The 26,914-nt window shown below is 36.6% G+C and overlaps 1 protein-coding gene across 4 annotated transcripts; it reads left to right on the top strand.

Moving 5' to 3' along the window:
- The first annotated feature begins 2,683 nt into the window (after window positions 1–2,683).
- LOC105253918 (protein slowmo) lies at window positions 2,684–25,422 on the top strand. Of its 4 annotated transcripts, none has more exons than XR_003123476.1 (6): window positions 2,762–3,103; window positions 3,188–4,007; window positions 4,077–4,268; window positions 4,342–4,401; window positions 4,578–4,637; window positions 4,963–5,106. XR_003123476.1 is itself a non-coding variant. In XM_011262280.3 (6 exons), the coding sequence occupies exons 2-6, from the start codon at window positions 5,216–5,218 to the stop codon at window positions 24,030–24,032; spliced, it is 525 nt and encodes a 174-aa protein (XP_011260582.1). In that variant the 5' UTR covers window positions 4,599–4,637; window positions 4,963–5,215; the 3' UTR covers window positions 24,033–25,422. The 4 variants fall into 4 exon arrangements, 2 of the variants coding, with proteins under 2 accessions (XP_011260562.1, XP_011260582.1); XR_003123473.1 differs by having other exon boundaries at window positions 4,327–4,401; XM_011262280.3 differs by lacking the exons at window positions 2,762–3,103; window positions 3,188–4,007; window positions 4,077–4,268; window positions 4,342–4,401 and adding exons at window positions 5,721–5,889; window positions 10,891–10,977; window positions 23,465–23,638; window positions 23,970–25,422 and having other exon boundaries at window positions 4,599–4,637; window positions 4,963–5,247.
- The last annotated feature ends 1,492 nt before the right edge of the window (window positions 25,423–26,914 follow it).

The following is a 26,914-nucleotide window of genomic DNA, read 5'->3' as shown; positions in this document are numbered from 1 at the left end:
ATACTATAAACAGTGTTGGGTAATATCTAGATACATTTTGTATATCTTGCCTGTATATGAGATATAATCAAATTGAAGTATCTGTATCTGTATCTAGATATAAAATATAGTATCTGAACTGCTTTTCAGATACATTTTCAGATACATTTTTAGATACATTTTCATGTATTTTTGTCTGTATAATGGAAATAAGTATGTTTTTTATCTGCCTATAACTTTTACTGTCGTTGATAGCGGCACATAAATTTGCGTCAATTCTTTAAATTTTTAAAAGATCAAGATCACATAGAAACAACAACGGATAGTGCTATCAGTAGATATACTAGCTTTTTTATTTATCCGATAAACAAAAAGATAGTATATTAATAACACGTTTTCTTAATGTAAAACACTTGTTTTTAAAGTTTAATACAATTATACCATCATCAGCACCAGTTAAGCGGTTATTTAGTACTGGTGGTCAAATTTTAATACTACGGCGAAATAGTTAAGTGACGATATTTTTGAAGCATTTTTGATGTGTAAGACTAATACTAATAAATAAAGCAAAAATGTCTATTGCTTCTATGTGATCTTGATTCTTGATCTTTTAAAACAATAAAGTAGAAATGTAATGCAAAGAAATGTAAATTCTTTTTACATTGTTTTATTTGTATCCGTAACAATTTATACTTAAATTCTTTACTATCTCTTTTTCTTGTTTTCAAGTTTTTTTTAAATTTTAAATAGAAGGAAAATTACACATTTGATAAAAATCAAAAATATCTCGCTATTGACTACGACACACATTAATTCAAATAATTTGCTCAAGTCATTCTCGCTGCGGCTTGTATAAAAAAATCATAGAAATGTAAATAAAATATAAAATAAAACAAATAAAAGATATATTGAGTAGTTTTTTGTGCATATTACGATAAAATATTATTTAAAAGTATCTTATTTGTATCTGAGATACTTTTAAAGTATCTGAGTATCTGTATCTATATACATTTTAATTTGTGTATCTATGTCTATATCTAGATACATTTTTTTACATGTATCTGTATCTGTATCGAGATACATTTTAAATGTATCTTACCCGTCACTGACTATAAAACAATTTATTGATTAAAATTGATTATTTATTAAACAATTTATGACGGAGCCTTTCGTTATGCTAATTATTTGCATCTATAATTCGATTGTTTTACTTCGTGTTCTCTCATAATCTAAATTATATTTATATTGTCAAATAGAATGATAAAGTAAGACGGATAAAATATATTTGTGACTCTAAGCATTAAAATAATAATTTTTACGCACAATATCTATCACTTTAATTTTTGATTAAATTGTACACATTGCTAAATATTTCGAGATATATCGCGACGTAATTTTACATATTATTTAACATATATGAAATTAAGTATTAACCATATCAAATTATTTCTTAATATACTTATCAAATCAATCGCGTTTAGAAAAACAAGTTGACGGAGCTTCTCGCGTTATTTTTCTGTTCAAGAATCATTGCGCGAATGATAAGAACCATAACACTTTTAAATACCAATGCATTATATGTTACAAAGATCGTGGTATTATTATTAATTTGTTGCAAAAATATTTAGCATACATATACGCGCGAAATATTAAATTAATTTAGAGAAGTATTTTAAATTATTGATTAATTTACTATACGATTGATGTATCACGAATCTTTGTATTAATCTTAACTTTGCGATTTGACTGTCAGACTGAAAACAATAACGAAATAAGTATATTTAATCAAGTTAATATTTTTTTTGTATAATATCTACATATATGTTATGATTATTATATAAATAAGACATTTAAATAATTTTCTTTTTTTAAGGAAGAGAAAGAAAGAAGAAAATGACTCGCAGTAATATTAATTACAATTTCGAGAATTATTCCTCTGATTCTTCCTCTGATTCTTCCTCTGATTCTTTCTCTGATTATTTGTTATAAATGTAAACGCTAAGCACAAATTAAGCACGCAAACAAACAGTACTTTTACAGATCCCTTTATAAAGCAAAGTGTTCAAAATAAATGATTTTGAGAAACTGATTATTACGCCCTATTTATATTTTTATTTGTCCGTTGAACAAATATTTAATATCATCAATTGCACAATTATCGAAAAAATTGTTCTTGAGTATAACTTTTAAAAAGTATAAAAAATCTAATTCTTATAAATAAATAAATGAATGATGTTGAGAAAAAGAAAAGGAGACACATAAATAAATAAATATATAATATAAGTATATAATATAAATATATAATATAAATAATAGCGTGAAAAAAGAGAATATACTAATATTTTTATATTATAAATTATTATTAATTAAATTATTTACATTTTTATTTATATTATTTATATTATCAGTGGGACACATATGTTAATCTCTGAAAACATTCGTGGACATTGGTTTTGTAATTCATGTCCACGTTTTTATTGTTCGGTCGCAGAGGTAATATCGCTTCTAGGGATCACCTAAAAGCGGGCCATGACATCTCTCGGTCTTCTCTTTGCTGATAGCAGAGAGGTTCTCTCTGCTGATGGTAAATTTACGCAACAGCGCCATTACATGTGCTATTGAAAATTGTAATTATTTAGCCTGTCGATTTTTGACTGTCGATAAAGTTGCTATTTGGTATGTATCCGTGCTAAGGCTAATAATACTCGCCAGATACAAACACAACATGTAATATTTAGTGCGTAAAAAGAAAGGGTAACATAACACCAAGAAATAAAATTACATGGAAGGAAAATCTAAAAGATCGTTCTCTCTTGAAGAAAACTGTGTGATAAACAATGAAATCAAAAGGACTACAGCGCATACTACAAATCAAATGTCAAATACCATGGAAAATGTATCAATATCTAAATCTAATTTAAAACATTCCAAAGTACAATTATCAGAGAGAGATAGGAAAATAGATATGGAACATGTTTCGCTCGTTGAAAAAATGATTCCGGCAAATATTGCAGCTTATATAGGACAAGAGCATATCATTGGTCCAGGCACTATTTTGAGCTATTTATTGGAAAAAGGAGAGATTCCCAGTATGATATTTTGGGGCCCACCTGGATGTGGAAAGGTAATTTTAATTCTTTACCATTTTTTATATTTTTTTACTCCTATATTTTATAGAGAGTAATTATCTTTGTACTTTATATTTTAGACATCCTTAACCAAGATAATAGCGTGTTTAAGCAACAAAATAACAAGTAATAATGTACACATTGTGAACTTATCTGCAGTAAGTTCTGGTGTAAAAAATATAAGAGATGCTGTTACTACAGCAAAGAACAAATCTAAATTTGGATGCAAAACTATTGTCTTTATGGACGAAATTCATTGTTTCAACAAGCTTCAGCAAGATATATTTTTGCCGCATGTAGAGGCAGGAACATTTACTTTAATTGGATGTACTACTGAAAATCCATCTTACAGCTTGAATCCAGCTTTGCTAAGCCGCTGTCGTGTGTTTGTACTGAAAAAATTAACAGAATGCAATATAAAGGAAATCCTTCATAAAGCAATAGAGTACATGAATGGAAGCATATTCGATGCACAAGAAAGAAGTGAAATGAATAAAGAGTTGAATTTCCATTCAAATCTTAAATTTTGTATTAATAATGATGCAATACAATGGTTAGCAGAAGCATGCGATGGTGATGCACGTGTAGCTTTGAATACTTTAGAATTAGCAGTGCTTACAAAAACAACAAATAGATTTAAAACATCATGTAATAATGACATTATATTGAAAGATATTAAAGAGAGTTTAATAAAAGCACATATACTTTCTGAGAAAGAAACCAATCAGAGTTATCACCTATATTCTGCTCTTCATAAATCAATAAGAGCTGGCAAAGCGAATGCTTCGCTGTATTGGATGGCGAGAATTATGGCAGCTAAGGAAGATCCAGTAAACATTGCAAGACGATTAGTTAGGATATCAAGCGAGGATATTGGTTTAGCTGATCCAGATGCTTTAGGTAAGAAAAGAGAGTTGTTTTCACATAGTGTAAGTATAAATAAATAAATAAATTGTTCTCAAAATTTAGGTGTAGCTATTGATACAATGTATGGGTGTCAAATGATTGGTATGCCAGAATGCGATGTACTTTTGGGACAATGCGCAGTTTATTTAGCAAAAGCTCCAAAGTCTCGAATGGTATACAATGCGTTGAAAGCAGTTAAGAAAGTCATTTTGGAACATAAAGGCCCTCAACCTGCTGTGCCGTTACACATGAGAAGTAAGATTCCATTTTATTGTTTATAAGCGGTTCAAGTATTTTAAATTTTTATAATAAGTTTCTTTTTTTACAGATACTCGTTGTTTACCTACAGAATTACAGCATATCAATCTTTTTCATGAAAAAGAATGATGTAAATATTTAAAAATAATATTATACGGTCTCGTATATTATATTTATATTTATATAACTCTGATTTATATTTACATAACTCTGATTTATTAATCTTCTCACTTTCCGAGATACAATTATTATCAATTTAAAATTAATCTAATTTTAATCTAATTTTTATAATAAATTTCTTTGCAGATACTAGTTGTTTACCTACAGAATTACAGCATATCGATCTTTTTCAAGAAAAAGAATGATGTAAATATCTAAAAATAATATTATACGGTCTCGTATATTATATTTATATTTATATAACTCTGATTTATATTTACATAACTCTGATTTATTAATCTTCTCACTTTCCAAGATATAATTATTATCAATTTTAAATTAATCTAAATTTAATTAATCTAATTTTAATCTAAAACTAATCAACTGATTAACTTATTTCTAATTTCTAATTCTTCGAGATACATCAATTATTCGTCACAAAATTAGTGAATTATTTAATAACCATTATATGCATACATTTTATAAATATCCAGTAAGAGTGTGAAGTTCATTTAAATGCATTTGATTTTAGCGCGCGATAATCGCACACGTAAATCGACCAATGACGTAATGTGTCAGCCATTGGCTGGTATGTACACGGTTGACGCTGTTTAGCGTGGGACAGAACATACTAGCTTGTAAAATCTTTCCCACTTACATCATATCTTTAAAGACGGCTCGACGAAGCGGACGCTCGGAATCGACAGCCTATTTCGCGCACGTGTCGCACGTTAAATTACATTGCTCGCCCTTCATGCAGCGTCGCTCGTCCTAACCATAACGCTATGAAAATCTGGACGTCTGAACATACATTCGAGTAAGTATGGAGTGTGGTCCTTAAATGCTCCGATCCTCGCCTCATATCGCGCTTTTTTACTTCTCGACATATGTTATTTCTGAAAATATCGCTTGTATGCCCAACCTTGTTATTTTCCATGAATGAGACAATTTCTCGTTATTAGGGAACGAATATAGGTTATATGTACGTATGTGTGTATGTATAGTGTGTGTATGTGTGTGTATATCCGATATTTAAAGTCCGATTTAAAAGTCTATAGTACATTTATCATCTTTTTAATTCGCTCTTTGTAAAACATTATCTCGGAAGCTTGAAGGAAAATTAATTAATTAAAGGAAAATCAATTAAAATAACGCATGAATTTAATCTAAGTAAACGAAATTAATTTCTTCTCTCTCGCAAAAGATAAACTCGCTGAATAATTTTTGAAAATTATATTGGCGCGATTCTTCCTTATATAAGCCTTTTGATAACTTCAAGTTCCTTTGCAGTCATCCATGGGAAACGGTAGCGCAAGCCGCATGGAGGAAATATCCGAACCCTATGGTGCCCTCGGTAATTGGGGCGGATGTCATCGATAGAAAAGTAGTCGACGGTGTCCTCCACACCCACAGGCTCGTTGTCTCTACCCAGTGGGGCTTTCCTAAGTGGACGCAAGCGGTAAGTCTCGCAATTTTGCCACGTGCCATTACGCTTCATCGCGCGTTCGATATCTAACCTAACCTAACCTAACCCTCTCGAGCGGTAATCCGAGATTATTAGAGGTAATATAATCGTAATAGTTTCTAAATTGTAAGTCATATTGAGATACGAAATCAGCCCGCTTATATAAGGGATTTTTGCATTCAATATAGATTTCGCTAAAACGTCACGAAACTATTTCAATACCATTTGTTAACATATGCGAAACTAATACAATTGTATCGATTTTGGACATCATTGACGTAGAAACACGAGCTTGTTGCGTGCTTGTTACGTAGAGTTCTGTCACGTGCTATTTATGAAATGCTGTCTAGCATCTCGCGATGTATCGATATATTACTGTACACGTGATCTTTCTAGTCTTGTATATAGCTTTTTAATGAATGAATTTATTTTACACAGATATGTGAATATTTTATACTATGTTGTTTTGCAACAATGTAATTAACGTAAAGAAACGTGCCTTTTCGATGTGGTATTCATTTTAATTTTGTGAATATTAGTCAGCTATTTCAACTTGAAGAAATGAAATAGCATCTTGGCATGAGAATGCTTTTTACATTATAATATAAAATTTACATACGAAAATGCATTTTACATTATAATGCAAAGTTCGAAATGCAAAACCAAAGCGTTTTTATGTTACGTACATTTATGTCTATATTTATATGCTATATTATAATGCAAAATTTGAAATTTAATACCGAAAAAAATTCAACGCTGCAATCACACATAATTTCTCCTCATTATCAATTAATTAGCATGATTAGATTTAAGTGACTACAGAATGGATCATGCGTCATTGCGCGTCATCACTCGAATCTCTAATCATGTCAGTTAATTGGGAAATTAATGAGGAGAGATTCTATATAATTGCGCGACGTAGCGTTGAATTTTTGCATGTGTGATAAAGAATTGTTATAAAATATTATATGTCGAGACAGTAAAATAAAGTAGCCAAGTCGTAAAGAATATTTCATTGCGTTGTCGAGTAGTCACGTGGATGCCAACCTATCACAAGGTCGTCGCTCAAATCGGAGTAAAGCGCGGTCGAGGCGCGCGATGGTAACCTTGCGAGGACTTATCCACAGCTCGGTTCATCGATTTTTACGGCGCACTCTCGTGGAACGTGGTTTCAACCACTTCATTCACGTAAAAATTTATCAAAACAACCTTTCCGAGACCTTTGTGACTTCGTGTCGTCCGTCAGTGACGCTTGAATAAGTTATCGATTGGCGCTGATTACGCAGAAACCTTTTACAATTTAATCTTCCAACTTTTCTCGTCACGTAAAGTCGCGGGACTATACTATTATTGGCACAAGAAAAATATATAGCTTAGAATGACATAACTTGGACAGTTACAAACTTTTTTCATTGTTTATTGTTTCATCTTTCTTTATATAAATGCAGTATGTTCGATTGCCCCTCAAAAAATAAATATGTATCTTGTATTTGTAATCACTTTTATTCGCTTGACTTGAATAACTTTAAATCTAGAAAATTTTAATAGAAAATTTTAATAGAAAATTTCAATTTTAATGTCGTTGCCTTTGTTATTTCTTTAAATTAAAATAAATTTTTTAAACGTATGATGCGCGATATGTGATATTTATATCTTGTTAATGACTCATACTTTAGAGTACATTGACTTTTAATATCAAACGTATCAGTCATATGATATCAGTTTTTGAAATTTTCTGATAGCATCAGTGAGAAAGTGAACTTTGGACGCAATTGTAAACTTTACGATTAACTTTTTGTCATAATGTAACTAGCACGTTAGTTGACGTTTGACTTTTGAACTCTTGCGTGAATGAGACTATTCGTGACATATACCTGGTGGTATTTTAGATCGAAATATAAAATGTTTGATAATTTTTCACGTTTTTTACAAATTATTTGAAAAGTTTATAATTAATAGAATATAGTTAGTAGAATTATATATAATTTAATTTCACTTTTCTTCTTTTATTATAACTTGTACGAAATGTATAGTTTAAACATGAATCTTTTTATATAGATAAATGCATAATTTTTTTTATAAATTTCTTTTTGTGAAAAATCAGAGTATAATTTATTAATTAAATTTCGTAATTTAACTTTATTCCTTCATCTGGCAACGATATGATTTCTGTGTTTTTTTCGTTTTGCTTTAATCAATATATTCTGTGTATATTGACATTATATGTAACAATTTTTCATGGAAAAATTACTGCAACATTCTCGTGTATACATTTTTTGCCTCTATTAGCCGCCGAGTGCTTTTAATGTATATCTTGTATTTTTATCGGCGCAATTTTTTCCACAATCGTTCGCGCAATAAAATTGATATTGCGCTGATCTCTCCGAACTACAAGAAATCAATCCGTGAACCGGCGTAACAGAATCATCCGACCTCTTTCTGAGGTAGCCCGTGGCGGGTCGACAAAAACTCCGCAGCGTTCGTCCCAGCTTAGCAATCTCCGGCAGCGTATCGCGGAGATCCGGAAATTCGAAACTTTCGAGCGACGCGCGCAAAAAAAAGGTGCCGGGGACTCGGGGAATTGCAAAACAACATCCGCACCCGGCATCAACTTCCATAATGAGCGCGTTCAATGTTACGCCGTTTGGCAATCGTCCAGCCAGACGCGTCCGCTTTTCTGGAATATCCAGGCATCCTCCTCATCCTTCGCTACCCCATGGTGCCTTTGCACACTGGAGGTTCCGGGGCGTCGAATCCCTCTCTCGCGGATCGCTTCCTCTCGGATTTTCTATAAGCTCGGCCATTTCGCTGGGCCGTTTCGTTGTGCACCATTCGCTCGAATAGCTTGACTCACGATATCACATATAGGGTGCTCGAATAACGACGGTACATAAAGTGATCGTTCAGGCGGTCGACGATAAGAAAAAGCGTGCAAGAAATTTACGATATTTTACACGAGGACGCAAAATGTTTTCAAATTGTCGAGACACTTGATAGAATGATAATAAATGACTTTATATAATCTTCTCATTTTTATTGTCCTTGCTTTTAATTATTGTTGCAAATAAAACGCATTTATTAAATAAGAAAGAAATAACAAATGTGAAATGAATGGAGGGAAAACTTGTGTCCCTCTTGAATAACGTAAAACGTTTAATGAACGAATTTCAAATTTAAACTCTGGACAAAATTTTTAGAATACCAAAAATTTAATTCGTTGGAGAGAGAAGAGTTGGAAATTTTAATGTAGTACAAATATAAAGTCGAGCAGGTGTGCGATCATACATAGTAGTCGTATTTCTCGAGCATTTTATTCTGTTACCACAGAGAGAGAGAGAGAGAGAGAAGGAGAGAGCTGAAAGTTGCAGTATTTAGATACGCCCGAAATTACTTAACGAATGGAAAAGTGTGCAAGAGCATTTCGGTCGCGACGCTTTCGTCGACGCCGTTTTCAATGCATCCACCCGCGCTATTCCAAGCAATTAGCGCATGCAATGCACTCGACAATGAAACGCGCCCTGGAAAAAAAGTTGGCTTTCGCGCCCGTTCGCTCAAAATGCTCGAATTGGCAGCCGAGCGTCGTATAAACAGGTCGGTTTATTCGAGCGACTAATTAGAATATGCATAATTAATCGCAAGAGGAATAATAATTAAAGTGTACTTAGCATGCCTGCCCAATTAGCGTCTTTCTAATTACCTAATTACTCATGCTAATTTGTTATTAATATCGCGCAGTCGCGCAAACTTGTGAAAAGCGGCGCTCTATTTCTTCTCGGCAGGAATAGGCGGCTCAGACACCCGGAATGTTTACGCTCCCGAATTATTTATCGTCGTCGATTAGTTCTAATAATTACTCGATCCAAGTGCTTGTTGTTTCATCGCGCTGCAAAATTGTGCGCCAAAATTCATGGTGCAAAGTCGATTGATCGATCACTGTGCATTGTGTTTATCCCTAGGATGACTCTTCTTTTTATTTGACGTTTTACGATTAATCCTGTCCGCGGTATCTTTCAGCGAAAAAGTGTCAATGTCGCTGCGATTGATAATTTTTGTATAATTTTGCAATTTTTTTCATCAAACTCGACAGCTTAGACATATTTTACGCGACGATTGAATAAATGATATCATTAATTTCGGGCTTTCGTGTATGCTCCTTGTATCATTGTGAAAGCAGGATAATGCAACCGTCACTGTAGGTGTTTAACAAAATTGATTACCGTCCGCGTTCTGACGCAGAACCAATTAATAGTCGCTTATCGCTTTCTATAGAGCCCAGCGCTATTCATGTAAATATCGCTTGTTTATTTAATTTGCCTCGTGTACATATAAACATACTGATATGAGTATATAATGTATTTCCATAAAGGTCCGTTGTTTTACCTCCCCGATTTTGAACGTGAATGCTACTGTATATAATTCCTGCAAATTATATCTTATTAATGCTATTTGTAATAAATCAATAATAGTCAGTAGAATAACTAAATATGAGGTTAATTATAATTTGTTATAATGAAGAATGTTTATACTTGATGGATTAGCGGAATAATACATCATAGAATTGAAAGCAACTTTGTAACAGATATGTCTGTGATATATTAATTCTAAATTAATTTTATCCATTTTATCACACATTATGCGGTGATGAATAATTTACGAATTATTCTAATTTCTCATAGCATTTCTTTTTTTCGTTCTACTGAACACGCTATGAAAAGTCGTGAAATCGAGTCAAAGTAACTCTCGAAGACTGAAACATACCATTGATGTTTCGAAGGCTTTATCGTCGAATTCAATGCGGAAAGTTTGAAACCGGAAGTGCTTGTCTATAGCACTTCCGAGATTTTTATCGGTGACTGAATCGGTTTTTAGCAGTTTGCCAGCCAGTTCTCGCCGAAACTACATTTAAATAGCGCGGACTTCTTTTTACGCGAGTAAGACTTTTACGTTGATGCCAGGGCTTATTATACGAGCGCACGTTTTTTCTTTTTTTTACAGTTAATTGGCTACGCGAACTTGTGTTACGCCAGCGAGCGCAGCGAGGTCGATCCTGTGAATAGAGAAATGATCCTCAGGACGCATAATGTAAGTATTTTTTATTTGTTCTTTGTTCGAAAATGAGCAGGGGGAAAAATTGTTGCGTTGTCTCGTTGATTCTACAACAATTTATAATAAATTCTTCTAAAATGTAGTCGCGATAAGAGATATCCAAAATAAACACTATCGATATAGTCACACGTGACATAATTTTTGACATTAATAAGAAAGTTTCTCGATGCATATCGCATAAATATAAAAATAAATATATTGAACGTTTTGACAATTGAGAAAAATGAGGGCATTAGAGGGCAAATAGAAGAAATCTCTCTTGCATAAACTTTTCGCGAAGGGTACGTAAAATTTCAAAACATAAAAATAATATCTTTAATTATAATTTAGTATTTTTTATTGTATTTCTGATATACGCAAAATTCTATCAAATCACTAAAAGTATCTCTTGGAAATATCGCATTACATTCACACTATTCAATTAGAATCAATAAATGTATTGTATGCATGTTTCTTATTGATTTTTTTAATATATACGTGTCTTATTTCCTATTTGTAAGAAATGTTCAATCGTGTATTTGATATGAGTGCATTGCAATCGCTTTAATTGCAATCCCGAATTACATTATTAAAATTACATTATTTAAATGCAATCCCAAATTACATTATTAATGACAAGATATCTGCAGAGCAATATGTTGAAATGAATTTTTCATAGCATTGACGTTCTTTGCTCCCTCTTTTACCATTTTTACAATCTAATCTTAGGTGATATTAGTATGCATGCGAAAAATGTTGGGAATTTATAGTGACGATTATCACTGTTAAAAACTTGGTACTATGATTATTTCTGTTCAATTTTTTTCGCTTCGAAACTAGCGAATTAAATGAGAAAATTGGCAATTTTGCGGCTGCAGACGCGTGTCCGCAGAAATAATAATTCGTTTCGGCGGCTAATTATCACGAGAAGCATCGCGTCGAAATGCATCGGATATGGTCTGGTTTTTGCGTTTTTGCGAAGCGAGCATTTTGGACGACTTTTCGACGAAATTACAAATGCGTCGTGGTTCATGTCGCAAAATATACAAATGGACATAATAAAGTATCAATCAGAAAGAAAGAATATCAAGTGAGACTTTTTTATTAACGAATAATAAAAGCTCTTTCTACAATTTTATTTTTCTTACATATTTCGCTGTTGAAATGTTATGAATAAATGAACTTTTGTAACGGTTTAGAATTATTGTGCCAATTTATTTTATTTTATTTTATTTTCGTTCATTGATGCTTGAATTTATTTCACATGATTTTCTCTCATATATTATATTATTTATATTATGATTGATGGAACAAAAATTGAATTTCATCGTTTTTCTGATTTTTTTTTTCAAGAAGAAAAAAAATTATAGGGAAATATTTTGTGGAAAGCTTTGCGTCTCTATAATATAATTAGATATTATATTAAATTAAAATTTGAACATATGAATATTAATACAGCATCAGTCTTAATATTGTAAAATAACTCATTAAACGATTGTTTTCATTACATCACTTTTTTGCATTATATTTTTGTGAGGAACTATGCTTAGTCAAGGCGAATCGATATTCCGTTTTATAACGAATAGGTTTATCGAATTGCGCGAAAAGTTTTTCATACCTTATTTATGTTCTAAGACACTTGGAAATATTCAATATTTTTCAACACAGGGATCTCTGGAAAAAATTGACAATTTCCGCGCACAGTTTCCCTAGTGTTGCATGTACAACACGTTTCGAATAGAGGTGTGTCGGCGCAAAATCGCTGGATTTTTTCCGAGCCGCTATCAGAAAACGATTTTCTAGTTTCGATTTACATAACATCCGTTCTAAGGAACATATATATATGTATATATATATGCATAGTAAAGACCCTCCGGAGAAGTATCTAGCTGCAAGCTCGAGGAGATCGACGCGTCTGAGATCGGAGGGTGAACGTGTCGGAGAAGCGAGAGAGCTGAAATGCACGCCGCTACCGCATCCAGAAGGTTGGATATGATAGGTTATTGATGCGCGCATTACCGGAGGTTGCATAGCTGGAAGAGCTCCTTGGCGGGGTGTATCAGCTGGGGTGTCAGGGAAAGGGCGGTGGGATGCGGTAACCGAGGAGAGTAAAAAGGAAAGGAGGGGGAGGGAGGGGGGGTGGACGCGATATTGGTCGCGGCTTTCCCGTTCGCGTCGAAGATCATCCCCCGCTTCGTCGACGGAAAAGAGACCAAGAGAAACGCGGGGGCGGTAGATGCATTACTGGTATGATGAACGATCCGCAGGTGGCTTAAAGCAAAAGGAGGAGAGGCGTCTCTCTCTTTCTCCCACGTCTACGAGGAGCTGTTACATCGACCTTTTATATCCATCAAGATTCCATATGTATCTGCGCGCGAGTACATTATGTATCTACGATCGTACTCGCACTCTGCTTCCCGGCTAATTCGTACGAGAGAGCGCTTTCACAAGCGGATAAATCGGCGCACGCTGAGCGATGATGTACTCGCGCGGATAGCTGAAGTATGACTGAATGGGATGATAGAGCGAGAGTAAATCGCTTTGCAAAGGTCGGGGTGGCAATTCCATTAGCTATATGTGCGGTACTTTAGCGGCAATTTGTTGCTCAGAATGTTTATCAATGATTAATGATAAGAATACTTTCTAAACTTGTTTTCAAGCGTATAAAGAAAGAAAGAATAATGGATCGCGGTCGCTTACGTAAAGTGTCTAATAATATAGATTCGCCATTTCTGATATTTATGTAGCAAAGTGCAGCAGTGGATGGCGTTATTTCTTCACGAAATGTGCTAGGGGATGCAAAGATGACACATTAAATTGTATAAAAATTGCGAACGGTGCATCGCCATTGTGTGTTGTACACATGTAAAAGGATAAAAGCAAAGGAAAAATCACGGAGTGTCTATAGTATTAATGCGAGAAGCTATATGTAACGCGGGATGCAGTTGTGCATAATCAATTTCACTTCGAAAGTAGATATCGTACATATCGCCGCCGTAAATAAATAATAATAAATTCGTCTTTACTCTGCCATTGATTGTTTTGCAGGTGTGATGTTGCCACTTTTATTCACGCCGATGTGCTACGTGTATAATTCATGCAGGTTTTAGAAACACAATATCGCGAACGTACGTCGCAAAATATCCAGCAATTGCGAAACTAGAAATGGGGATGATTTAGGAGAAATCTTGATGCACGTGTTGCATCGCCGGAGATTGCTACGGGTATTTGACGCCTCGAATGAGACAGTCTTTCACTGTATTTCGACTCCATCTTTCGCTCACGGGAGAGTCGACGTCATCTTTCTTGTTCGTGACATTCTCCTTCCCGTCGAGAAACGTCTCCGCAATTAAGATTGTGGCCAAATTCCTCGGCATGCGCTATTCACCTGCTAGCATGTCTCACGGATTCTCGTGTTAATGTGGCATGGCACGCTTTGAGGAATAAAGTTTATAGTTAAAATAAACATTACTAGAAACATTATTCGAAACTTTCTTGAGAAAGTATCAGGTTTGCGTAAAAGAGATATGCAATAATTATTATTACGATGTTGTACGATATTACATTATAAATTCATTACAAATTCATTTTGTTGCAGAAACTTTTAAATTAATAATGAACTAAATTTGTTGCGATGTAGTTTTTAATATGAAAGAATCGATCAATAATTATATATTCAATAAATGTTATACTTTTATAAGTAATAATACACATTTAATTTTATATAAATATATTTTATACATATATGTTTTACTGCTGTAATGATTTCTTTACATAATTTCTTCAAAATTAGTAAAATTTGTACAATTTTTAATGGAATTCTTCACAAAATATTAATTTCCGGCACATTGATATTGATTTTAAAATACACTGTCATCTCTTAAAAACGATCCTATACGTCTCTGATTGTCGTAAGGATGTGTTAGGAATGAATTCGGATCGTAATCGAGCAATCTTATCATGACATTTACATGTTTCCTAATGTGTCTTCAAGCGTGTGATACAGACAAACACGCACATACGTTTGCGAACGCGAATGTAATTCACTCGGGCGAGAAGTTCGGGATGCGGGACGGACGATGCGTGGGTGGAAATCGTAAGCTCGGTAGATTTCAGGTGTACAACTAGTCGAATTCACGAGAGATATCTTTTAGCACTCTGGGTTCAAAGCTGATAGGACTATAGCATTACACACACGTCGCACCGTAACAAGCTACAGTTATCGTCGAGCCTACACGGCAGGATTGTTACGGGAACGAACGTAATGGGATAGCTCGATAGATCGCGAAAATCATAACCGTGTATAACACCACCATTAAGACCATCATGGTCACGTCTTGGAATAATTGCGTGAATTACCGCGTACACGCAACGGATTTAACGGATTCCGATCGTAAGTCGGCATTATCTTCAGGAGATTACTTTCCAATTGGGTATTAGTCCGTATATGGGAAAATCGAAATCCGCACGTGACTGTTCAGACAATTATGACTCTCCTCCTGTTTCTCTCTCTAATTACTTTAACATATCGAATTTGACAGATTTCTGTGATAACTATGAGTCGATATGTTTCCTATGAAATAATTTGCTCGGAGTACTTCGTTATTAGTCAATGATAATATCAACAAATAGAGAAGAATTTGGAATAAATTGCTGAAAATTGCTGTTCAAGTTATAATTTTGTCTCTTATTTCTCTTTTTATGCGAAAATATCGCACGGTCTATAAATAAATCGTATTTTATCGAGGTAAAGAACCTGCTGGGCATATATAAAAATCAATTGTTACAAAAAATTTACAATATCGAGTCACTAAAATTTCGAGTTCTCTTAATGTCGAGTTTACGTAAATGGAGTCAATATTGCGACGAGAGGTCGCAATATTATCGCAATTACGTTATTACGCGTCGAAGCTATCATTTTCGCGATTCGAATCGCGCGATGAGCCCGCGATGACGTACGGTTACGAGGTTATTGAAACAAAAAACGCCGCTTTTTTCGGTGAATTACACGGCGCGCTGGCGATAGTTGACGACGGGACAAGGTGTTTTTACAGCGCCGAACTCCGCTTAAACTCGCGCTAATGAAAATACTGCACTGTTCGGACATCGCAAATATTGCGCTACTATAAAATTGCATATTGTTAATTTACAGCGATGCGGGATCTCCCTCGGCGCCTCGCGGGAATTCGCGGGCGTCATTGTTTCCTAGTGAATATAAGCGCGTCGGGGCGCAAAAACGATGAAATATTTTCCCGTTGCTACACCGCCCGGATATTATCAGATTATAGAACGAACAAGCGAGCGGTATAAGCCAACCGCGCACGACGTAGCACGTGTCTGCTTGCGCAACGTTAATCGCGCACACACATTTGTTTAAACTCATTCATCCTTTTCTCGCATTTCTCATCTGGCACAGATGGGACAAGAAGGAGCGTCTTGGACCGACCACCGGCTTAACTCGCATCCACCTCCGCCCCTATATTCAGTAACATATTACATCTCAGCCTTGTAAAATGTAAGAGATAAATTTTAAAAATTTATGTTTTATCTTGTTAGTTGATTATTTCCATTCTTAATTGAAATGCATATAATTGAATGCACACAATAGTTATATAGTATTATATGATAGTTATATAACGTAGATATCGACGATAGATTCATCGCAAAATGCACAGAAAAAAAAAATAAGTGTCAAATCAAAACTTATATACTTAAACTAACGCGTTCGTTGTTTCGTATATACGCAACAATTTATAATCTTCTTAAGAGAATTTAATAATTTTAAATTTCAACAATATTATAGTCTTATTTTAATATTGTAATTGAGAATATATAATTATTGCATTCTACTTTAAGAAAATTATAATCTTTGATTTAAAAATGTTATTTTCTATCTAACATTGTTTCTTTTCCATTCAAGAAAATTAAATCTTAAATCATAAGAATATATTGTTCTCGATTGAACTATATAAAATGCTTCATTCAAGTAAGCAATTATTCAAGCAATTATATTTTTCTTTAATTAACGCAATATAATCTCATTTCAAGATTTCCATGTTAAAACTAAATATATTTTCGAAACAAGAATGTCCTTTTTTTCTGCATGGTAGAGTGTCAGAAAGTATAAATTGTCACAGTTGCAATTTGCGTAAAAGATAATCAACGCCGCTGTTAATATGTCTAATATGATGAAGCGAGGTTGGTCATCGGTTAGATTTCGCAGAGCAAAGACAAACGAGCTGAAAGCTGCGAGAAAAGGGCATTTCGAACGAATTAAAGGGGATCAATGCCTGTACAACTGTAACCGACAAGCTCATTTTGCAACGCGAGATATAGATATAGATAAGTTACTATTTTTCATTAGGTCATCCGCTCGCCGATTCTACATCTCGATCGGTTCGAAAAGTGCCTCGCTGGCACTAGCCGCTCCATATTCGTACAAATGCCCCTTCGATGTCCGTACGAAATGCGCGAGACACGTGACTCATAGCGTTGTAGGGCGCGTTGAACCGCGCGCAATTTGTTGTTTTTATGATTTAGAGGACCGCACGTACAATAATTCAGTCGCCTGCGCGTCCAACGATACCCTCTCTCGCCCGTTATCCTCTTTCGTCCTCTTTCTCACCCCGTTTAGCCCTTCGTTCGGAACGAGGCGAGGCCGGGGGAGGGACGCGGGAGGCGGCAGAGGTTCTCCATCACCGAATCCACGGGGAGTCGACGAGCACGAAGCCTGGGGATACATCGTCGATACGCGCGCGTCCGTTATTAATTCTCGTCCTCGATGGTGAACGGTCGAGCACATCCTCCTCGCCACTGTCGGGTTAACCCTTCCCCCCCCTTCGTCCGTCTCACCCCCCTGTTGTCGCGCTCGCTCACGGAAATTTGTGCGGCGATGAAGGTGGCGGCAGCGCGACGCGGAGATCGTTAACGGGATATACACACGAGTCATTGCCGTTAAAATATCGTTCCGGTTTCCTTCGTGTGCCCGGCAACGTATTGCGATCCCTGCTTACACACCGGCGCGCTTGATTGATTTACCGGGTCTCTGTTTTTGCGAGATTTCCGTCGAGCGGGGAAGTCTGTCCAGCAACGACCAACGGCGAACGGATGCGTATTAACCCTTCGGTGACGGGCGTTTAAATCATCTAGGCTCGATGGTCCCCGATTTTCTTCCGAATCGCCCAAGCGATACCGCGGGATTTTTTTTATAAACATGTCGCTTCGAGATGATGGATGACCACGAGCTATGGGTGTACGTTTAATCGCTCTCTTGGATTTATTTCAAAATTTTCACGATACGTATTTGGCTTTTTATTAGGAATAAAACGATAGATAAGAAATGATGTCGCTTCGATCGAGATTTAATTGAAATGCGGTTGAATGATTTTCTCGCGCGATCGTCAAAACTATTCCATCAGTCGCGTGTGTGGAAAGTGCGGATGAAGCGCGGGGGGCGGTGTGTGCGCTATCAACTTGAGCGCGAGTTGCTGCAAGTTGTCGGTTACACAATCTAATCCCGATTTGTCAGCAACGTCGAAATCCGCTGAAATCGGCGATTAGCGCGCGCGGAGGAAGCGTCCGAGCTGCATCGGGGTCGATCCAGCTTCCAGAGTTGTATGCCTGCAGATTTGGGCTTCCGGCCGCGAAACCCTCTCGAGGCATCGGGGTGGTATGGGCGAATTGCGAGCCCACCGGGCTCGAACAATGCAGCCTGCGCAGCCAAATCCGCAAAGTCCTCTCAATTATGCGGCGATGCTAATTACTCGCGAGTACACGCTCAAGGAGAGCCTCCACTCCGCACACAACGGTTCTCCCTCCGCAGTCTTCCATTCTCCATTCGTAATATCAAAGAGCGAAACGGAATCGTGGGAATTCTCCAAGGGGGACGCGGGTGCTATGCCTACAATCATCAGGGGAACTCCTTCTTCGTATAACGTGATTTTAATTAGCAAAGTTTGAGTCAACATTTCTCCCTATCGCGAGAAGATTGATATATACGCATCGAAAACTTGGAGATTTGAAAGATTACTTCTATTAATATCTATTCTGTACACCAGCGACTTGATAATAGCGTGTCCTCGAACGCGTGTCATGAAATAAAATGAAAAACTTACACATCAGCAGTCAGCAAACAATGATCTCTTTGCTTATTTTATTATTGTCTCTATGCTTATTTCTTCGTCGCTAATCCAGCTTGTAAAATAAGATTATTAAGTATCTTTAGTGTATAAAACACTCGCTCTTTTGTTAAGTATCTCTGCAAATCGATACGACGCTTTCAAGGTGGCTACTCAGAAGTCGAGATATCTCGTTTCCCGGTTGATGCGTCACCGGGCGCGGTCGCATTTCGTTCACCGATAAATGGAAAGTAAACGAGGGGGGTTTTGGTGTAGAGAGAGAGATTGGCAAACATGAGTTTCGACGCGCGCGACCGACGAGAAAAATTTTCAATTAACCGATGCACCCGTAGCATCGCGCATCGTCCTGCCAACCCGACGATGCCCCACCGCACCTCGCGGTCACGCTGGGAAAAGAGGCTGAAATTAATTACTTTCGGCGTCAACGACAGATTCGCAGTTGACGGGACGATCGATTGTTCACTTGATACGATTAAATCTCGTTCATTTTTTGTCGTTTTGTTTCCTTCGCTTATTATTTCTTTCTCTTCGCGATGCTTACGCTGAGACGAGACGTCGACGATGAGAAAGATTATGACGTTCGTTGTTTCGAAGAACATGAGAGAAGGATTATGAGTTAATCTCTGTGAATATTCGTGGAAAAAGAATTAATATTGACGTGACGATTGTTTCATGAGGATTCATTTAGGAATTGTCATCGTCAATAAAATATGCGTTAAGTAGAGAAATTGATGTGATTTTAAGTTAAGTGGAGAAATTGATGTGAAAAATACGATTTAAATTATCGATTCATTAAAAGCGAAATTGCTTGTCTTTTCTATTTCTATTTTTATTTTTTTGTTTTTTGCGGAATAATATAACATAATCGCCACTAATGGACATTTGACGATACGATTCTTTTTTTCTAAAAATCGATCCTAATCCTCGTGAAAAAAAAACATGAAATAAAACCGAAAATTGTACGTTTTCAGATTATTCGTTACTTTATTATTCGTTTATTTTCGCGAAAAAATCTCGCAGCTATGACAATGCAAATGCGCGCTTAAAGGCTTACAATCTTCAATCCACGTAAAAAAAATCACTTGCTTTCGTGTCTATTTATACGTCACATTCACCGGGAAATTTCGAAAATCAAAAGTTGGAGCTATTTTTATTTTGCACAGTTAGTTGGGATAAAAAAAGCGGGATTGAAACAAGAGTCAAAAGAGAGAGAGGAAGACGACTGCTCTTTGATGCAACACTGGATTGTTGTAATCCTGCTCGGTATTAAGCGAAGCGTTTTTCACGCCGCGGTTGAAAAATTTACTTTAACACAAGTACGATTGCACTTTGTCACAGACATGACAATTTAAATCTCTCGTCTTGTCAATTATACCTTTTTTCATTTGTTCTTCTCTTGCCGTTATCCATTCTTCTTTCATGTAATGAAGCTATTGGATATTATTAGATATTTTTTTAGAGAATGGGATGGTCTTTTCACAGCTTTAAACGTTTAATTGAGCATTTGAAATAACAATAATTTCCATGATTATTAGTGATTTTCGAAAAACAGTTTTATTTAATTAAATGAAACAATTATATTAATATCCGGGATAAAAAAATGCATGATATTAATCGAAAGATAATAAGACTCGATCCGTTAAGATCATATTCTTGCTGTGGTAGAAAATTAAATACAGACCGCAACACTATAGTAACAATACTGCTTCGCATCGGCGAACTCGTGATTGCAATGAAAGCTGCAATAACAGTATCTTATTTAGATAACCAGCCGTGTACTTCAGTAGCAGTCCTTCAATTTTGTTACGAACCTCGCCTTTCTTTGCATTTCCACGACCGTATACTTAGTATATACTCGGAATAGGTCCGGAAATTCTGAGGAGAATACATTACTCGAGAGCAGCGGAACTTAATACTCTTTTCATTTTTCGCTGGTTACCGCATTTTGTCTTTATATTCTACCATCCTCATATTTCAATGTTCTCTAAATGTGTAACATCGTAAAAATAAAACTTATATCTCAGTATTTTATAATTACGAGATTTTACTGTCTCTTGACGATTCTGCAAGTTTCGCAGTTATTTTGCGAATCACAAGAGCGAAACGAGCTTCGCACGGCCAAATGTAAAATTCCGAATCAAACATAATTCGTACATCCTCATCAACTCCTAACGTCGACATAATCCTACGCAATGGTCTACGTGAACGTAGCCAGCGATCGTGTATTTCGTGGCGTTTCATTTCTACGGGTTTAATCGACATCTTTGTTCCTGACACGCCGACCGTGAGTTTCATGAAACGCACGTAATGTTAATTTTTCGTTTCTTTCTTCACGTCCACGTGAATCTCTATGCTTTGGAAACCGTTGTACCGCGAAGCGAGTTGGATGGTGAGTTGGCCATGACGTAACACAGTCGGCTTCACTGATTGCCAATATGGCAGAGTGCACAGAACACCGCACGCCGTACCGTTCTATATATCCGCGATGGTCGCGGACCCACAATGTGCCACGGGCGTTAATTTCCTCGTGAAACGTATTTCGTCCCTGCGATTCAATTGTTCCGCGCTACGCTGCCATGGCTCGTCCTCGGGACTCATAATGATGATGCGGTTCTCTACTAATCTCGCGTCCATGTTTTACGAGGCCGAGCGCGTAAAGCGGCGATACGGATTTTAGAAATCACGACCTAGCCTTCGAGTTTTTTTTTTTTTTAGAAATCGTACGACTGATTGTACGACTGATTTCCCAGAAATGGCAAACACAATCGATTTCGCCGAGCAATTTCTGCAATTTTCGAATCGAACAGCGCCCGAAGCTAGACTCGCGTTGTGAGATGCATACGAGAGATCGGCCAATTTTCCCGCCGCAAATTTGCAGACTTTATGATACCAACAGCGAATACGTTTCAGCTAGAACAAATATTATGACAGCGACATAGATTAAACTTTAGGCCTCGGGGAGGTAACGAGGCTCCAGGCGCTCGGTTGCCATATTAGTTTTCAACCCCTTTTCCCACGTCCTTTACTTTCGGCGCGCGTGATTGTTTTTCCGCGCTGCAGGAAACAAATCCGCGCGCGATGACAACGCGATGTATTCTGGGCCGCGATCTCCAACACAGGACTTCGTCTATCAACGGTATGCTACAAAAGCGAGCTGCACAGAATGCAGTTTGTCGTTTTCGCGTCGCGTGTTTACGCACTGGCGCACTGTAATGAATTCGAGATGGTCTTCCACTCTCTCCGGGTTTTGTTACACGCTCCACGCTCTTCTACATATTCAATTAGTTGCGGCATACCATATACGTTGCATCTGCATATCTACATGGTTTGTAGCGTACGCGCACTGTTGAATGTATATTGAAATTATGATGTACCGTGGTCATTCAATGCAAGGTTGCATTATCGTGAGCCCTTCGTCAACTCGACACTTTTCGCTGCAGCGCGATACCACAAACGCTGCGCAAGTATCACCTTCAAATTGCGCGGTATAAAGAGAGCGCGGATTTACGATGTTTCATATGCAATTCAGTCAAGCAATGTGTGATATTTATGGTAAAAAAATCACATTGAAACATGAAAAGTAATTCTATCCGTTTAAGCTTGACTAAAATATTGCATCATAACAGACATTTCTGTCGAAGTCAGTTTATATAGTTAATTCTCTCTTATTAATATCCGAGTCATTTGCGCACGAGAGAAAAGAGGTTAATAATTTTAAAAGTAACTCGGGAAATTACATCAAATAATGCACTCGAAATAAAATGAAAAAAAGAAAGATGCACAATGCAAGGCGCGAAAGTGGAAGCGCTGAATGTGCTTTTTACTCTGTGACGGGAGCCACTGCTAACTCGTTTGCAAGCCTGTTTCGTAGCATCGATTATTCAAAGGTCTACGTCACTTTCGTGGAAATGTTCCATCCCGATAGTTCCGGCTGCCCATCTACCACGAGGGTTGCTAACCCCACGAGTTATAACAACAATGATCGATATAAATGACCGAAACTCGGGTCTCGCCCGCAAACTTAATCGTAAAAAATTTTAAAAACTTCGTGACACAAGTATATCGCGAACTAGTAATAACATGATGCTGATATCTTTTATATAATAACACACACATAAACTTTTTATAACGCGTATTATGTGTTTTACTAAGGTCAGAAGATTTTGATATTCCAATATCAGAAGATTTATAACTGATACTTGAAAGATACTTTAAATATTCGATGCAGTTAAGTTATTTTTATTTACCAAATAAAAAATTCTGTTCAGTATTCTTATTTAATAATTATGCATAAAATGTTGCTCAACATTTCCACTGATCGGATCAATTATTATTGCTTTTTACAGTTAACTTTCGGCAATTATATTGCTGTAGATGAAGCTGTCAGATATACACCCCATCCGACTGACCCCGGCAAGACGCTACTCACGCAAGAAGCGGTAGTCACCGTCCGAGGGGTACCATTAACCAATTACATGGAGGATCTCTTAGCCTCGAAAATTTCTTTCAATGCGAGCAAAGTAAGTAATATCCTATTCAAATATCTCGTCAATATCAAAAATGACATTTTTTATTTTGAATTTGTAATGAATTAAAATACTTGTTTTTTGATTGAAAAGGAAATGATACATAAATTCGAGGAATATAGAAAAATGTAAAGAAATTTTTGCATTATATACGTTTTCAATTCGACGGGCAGTATCAAGGTGTGTCATAAAAAAATATCTCATAAAAAGACGATGCGTTCGCGTATTCTATAAAAGTTTATGAATGACAGCCCGTCAATGGCATCTTGGTGATTCGATGACGCGCTTTCGGATTTTCGCGTAATCTTTTTTCCTTACGTTTGAGGGTCGACAAGGGTTGGAATGGGTGATCAACAAACTCGAATCCGAGATGAAGGAGTTCGCCTGAAAAGCCCGGCCGCCGTCGCGAAACTTCTAAACTGCCGCTATCAGCACAACATGAGCCGGCGTCGGTGGGGAGCGGCAACTTCTAGATCGAACGATTACGCGGATCAGAAGAACATTAACGTCCCGAGTCTCGTTAGGAACGAGCAGATGATTCGCTGCGGGCGTAGATCACCTAATTGAATTTTGCGGAACTTGTTACTAACCGGTTTGCAGGAACGAACATTCCCTTTGAGGGGCAATTGCCTTTGCAACCGTACACTTGGGTCCAGGTCTGCGAAGATATAGCGAACGAGCGAAATAACATGACTGATATAGAAAAACTGATATAAAAATGTATAGGTTTAACTTTTAAAGGTACAACGATTGGTTCGGCAATTGAATAGTAACAATCCCGGCATCTCAATCGTGTATCTCTGTCGATAAATTGCATCGACTGATGATGAGAGTCAGTGATCACGAATTTATTACATTTAGCCAATTCAAATGCGTGTACGAGAAAATTAGGAAAAATATATGTAAATGTAAATTATATATATTTAATTTAATCGGAAATTATGTTTAATTTAATAGCGAAAAATTTTAATAAGTGCTAGATACAATTTTGCTAATACATTCGTATTCATTTACTATCCTTCCATACTCTTGCGAAATCTTGTATTATATATTTTTTATATAGCGATGATTACATGAATTATTTTCGCTCGGTAAAGTGCACGAAGAGTACGTTCTATGAATCTATCGCAAGCTCGACACACAAACGGTCCACGGACTGGCCGAAAACGAACAATGCAGACACAGACCTTTGCGAAACTATGTTCTCCGGAACTATGTTCACCGGACTCTCATTCCTTCAACGAGAAGGCAAAGCTCTTTGATCGCAGCGAGGAGGCAACTTACAACGCGTTCCGAAATCACTGTATGGTCTCTTTGATGCGTCTATCGTACCCGAAATTGTCGCGACCGAATAATTTCGCGGTTTTGTGTCAATTCCTTACCGATCTCGCAAGTTCTTTTTTGAATAGATATTTTGCTCTTTCAGTCGACGATTTATCGACCTAAATTCATCGGTCGTTTTAAATTGCAAATAAAACGTGAAAAACTAGACTATAAAACAAGCATCGAACAAAAGTATCTTTTGTATCAAAAAGTCGATAGAGAGAGAGAAGGGGGTGAATTCACGTCCACTTTATGCGAACGGATGCTTTAATTTAGGAAAGTCGACATACACGTCGAACGCGGACGTTGATTCACCCACGAGTTCGATGGCTCGATACAAAAACTGAGCAGGCATCAAGCAGTGCTGCGTGGGGCGCGTACAACAAAGGATACTGCTTGCCGCTTTGTGATTGGAAGCTGTCAATATTTGTCGTTGGGTAACAGAGAGGCAGCAATGAATCGATAACGTCATCAATTATCTCTTACATACTACCATCAAACGAGCTGCGCGTTAAACTTGTCCATCCTATCGTTACTCTCGTTTCTGATTATACTCACTCACGGTTCAGCTCACGGCGATTGACTGAAATACACGGAATCGTCCCCGATGAAAATCGTCTCTTGACCATCGAAAGCAATAATGACTTTGGTCGAAATTGTGCTCGATCGAAAATTACTGGGTATATCATGTTCGATCTTCTAAATCGATCTTCCGCGCATACATTGTGTGCTCTATATGAAAGTGCTCGGCGGTCTGCGTGAGTGCCTATCGAAAGATAGTTAGAGGGGAACGAATAATTGCCTTAAGAAGAAAATGAGATACTTTGTGAAGAATTATTGATGCGAGAACTGATGGACTACCTTCATTAATATCAAGATCTTTTAGAGACTACTAGAAAGGCATTAATAAATTAAATTAATTTTGTACGTACTAATAGCCAATTGAATATTGGAATAATTTGATTCTACATTAAAAGAGAATAAAATTGTCGATATTAATTCTACATCTATTTTCAGAAATATCGTATCATAATTTGTTTAATACTATTTTAATACTATTTTATACTATTTTAAAGAGATTTCCAAAGTTTTGCACAATAATATCGAGAAAGGAAAGCATGCATTCTATCCGTTTTGTCAATTATATTGTATATATACTCTATATTTACAAATATATATATTGTATATATATTTTGTAAATTATATTGTATATATACTATATATTGTATATATATATATATAATTTTGTAAATTATATTCGACTTTTCGATTTCGAATTTGCAAATTTCCGATCAATATTTGCGTCAATATTTGCAAAAGTACGCGTAATCTCAAAAAAGCATATATACGTGTATTACATATTTACTTTGGTATCATGATATAGCCCGCACGCGTCTAGCCTTATCCATATTTAGATTACAATGCTTTACATTAGGAATGATATGGGCAAAATGGCAATACTCGGGGGAAGCAAAAGTCGCTCTCGTGCGCGGTTTTCGGAAAATCGGAAGGCGTCTCGCTGCTTGCCTCGAAATTCGTGATTCTCCAATGAAATTGCAGCGAGACGCAGAGAATCTGGGGACACCGAGCTCTCGTCGTCGCTCTCGGCATATGTATCCGTGCTCGTAAAAAGGATTCGCTTCTCACAGTCGAATCCCGTCTCCGTCTCTTCGGTTCCGTTTCTTCCGAGAGAGGGTGAGATTCGAAGAATCGTCGAAGGGGCTCATGGTTTACACATCGTGACGGCGCTTTCTCGTCAAAACCCGTAAAAGCTCTCGGGGACGATCGACTTTGAGAGGTAGCAAACGGTCAAGGAGATCCTCCTCGCCGTTGCCGATTCACGACCTCGTGAAAAGCTATTCCCATTGCAGTCTTATTTTCCTCGCCTCGCTCCGCTGCGCTCCTCGGCGCCGATGGTCTCGAGGGGCGCAAAAGCGGCGTCGATTT

This window comes from Camponotus floridanus, unplaced genomic scaffold (genome assembly GCF_003227725.1).
Source record: "Camponotus floridanus strain SB8 unplaced genomic scaffold, Cflo_v7.5 scaffold11, whole genome shotgun sequence".
Classification (NCBI taxonomy): domain Eukaryota; kingdom Metazoa; phylum Arthropoda; class Insecta; order Hymenoptera; family Formicidae; genus Camponotus; species Camponotus floridanus.
Note: the sequence above shows the minus strand (reverse complement) of the source record. Positions and strands in the feature narration are given on the sequence as shown.

Coding starts and splice junctions, on each gene's coding strand:
- LOC105253918 (XM_011262260.3), top strand. CDS start 2,762: ATGGAAGGAAAATCTAAAAGATCGTTCTCTCTTGAAGAAAACTGTGTG. Junction 4,008..4,076: donor AGCTGATCCAGATGCTTTAG/GTAAGAAAAGAG, acceptor CTCAAAATTTAG/GTGTAGCTATTGATACAATG. Junction 4,269..4,962: donor TGTGCCGTTACACATGAGAA/GTAAGATTCCAT, acceptor ATTTGATTTTAG/CGCGCGATAATCGCACACGT.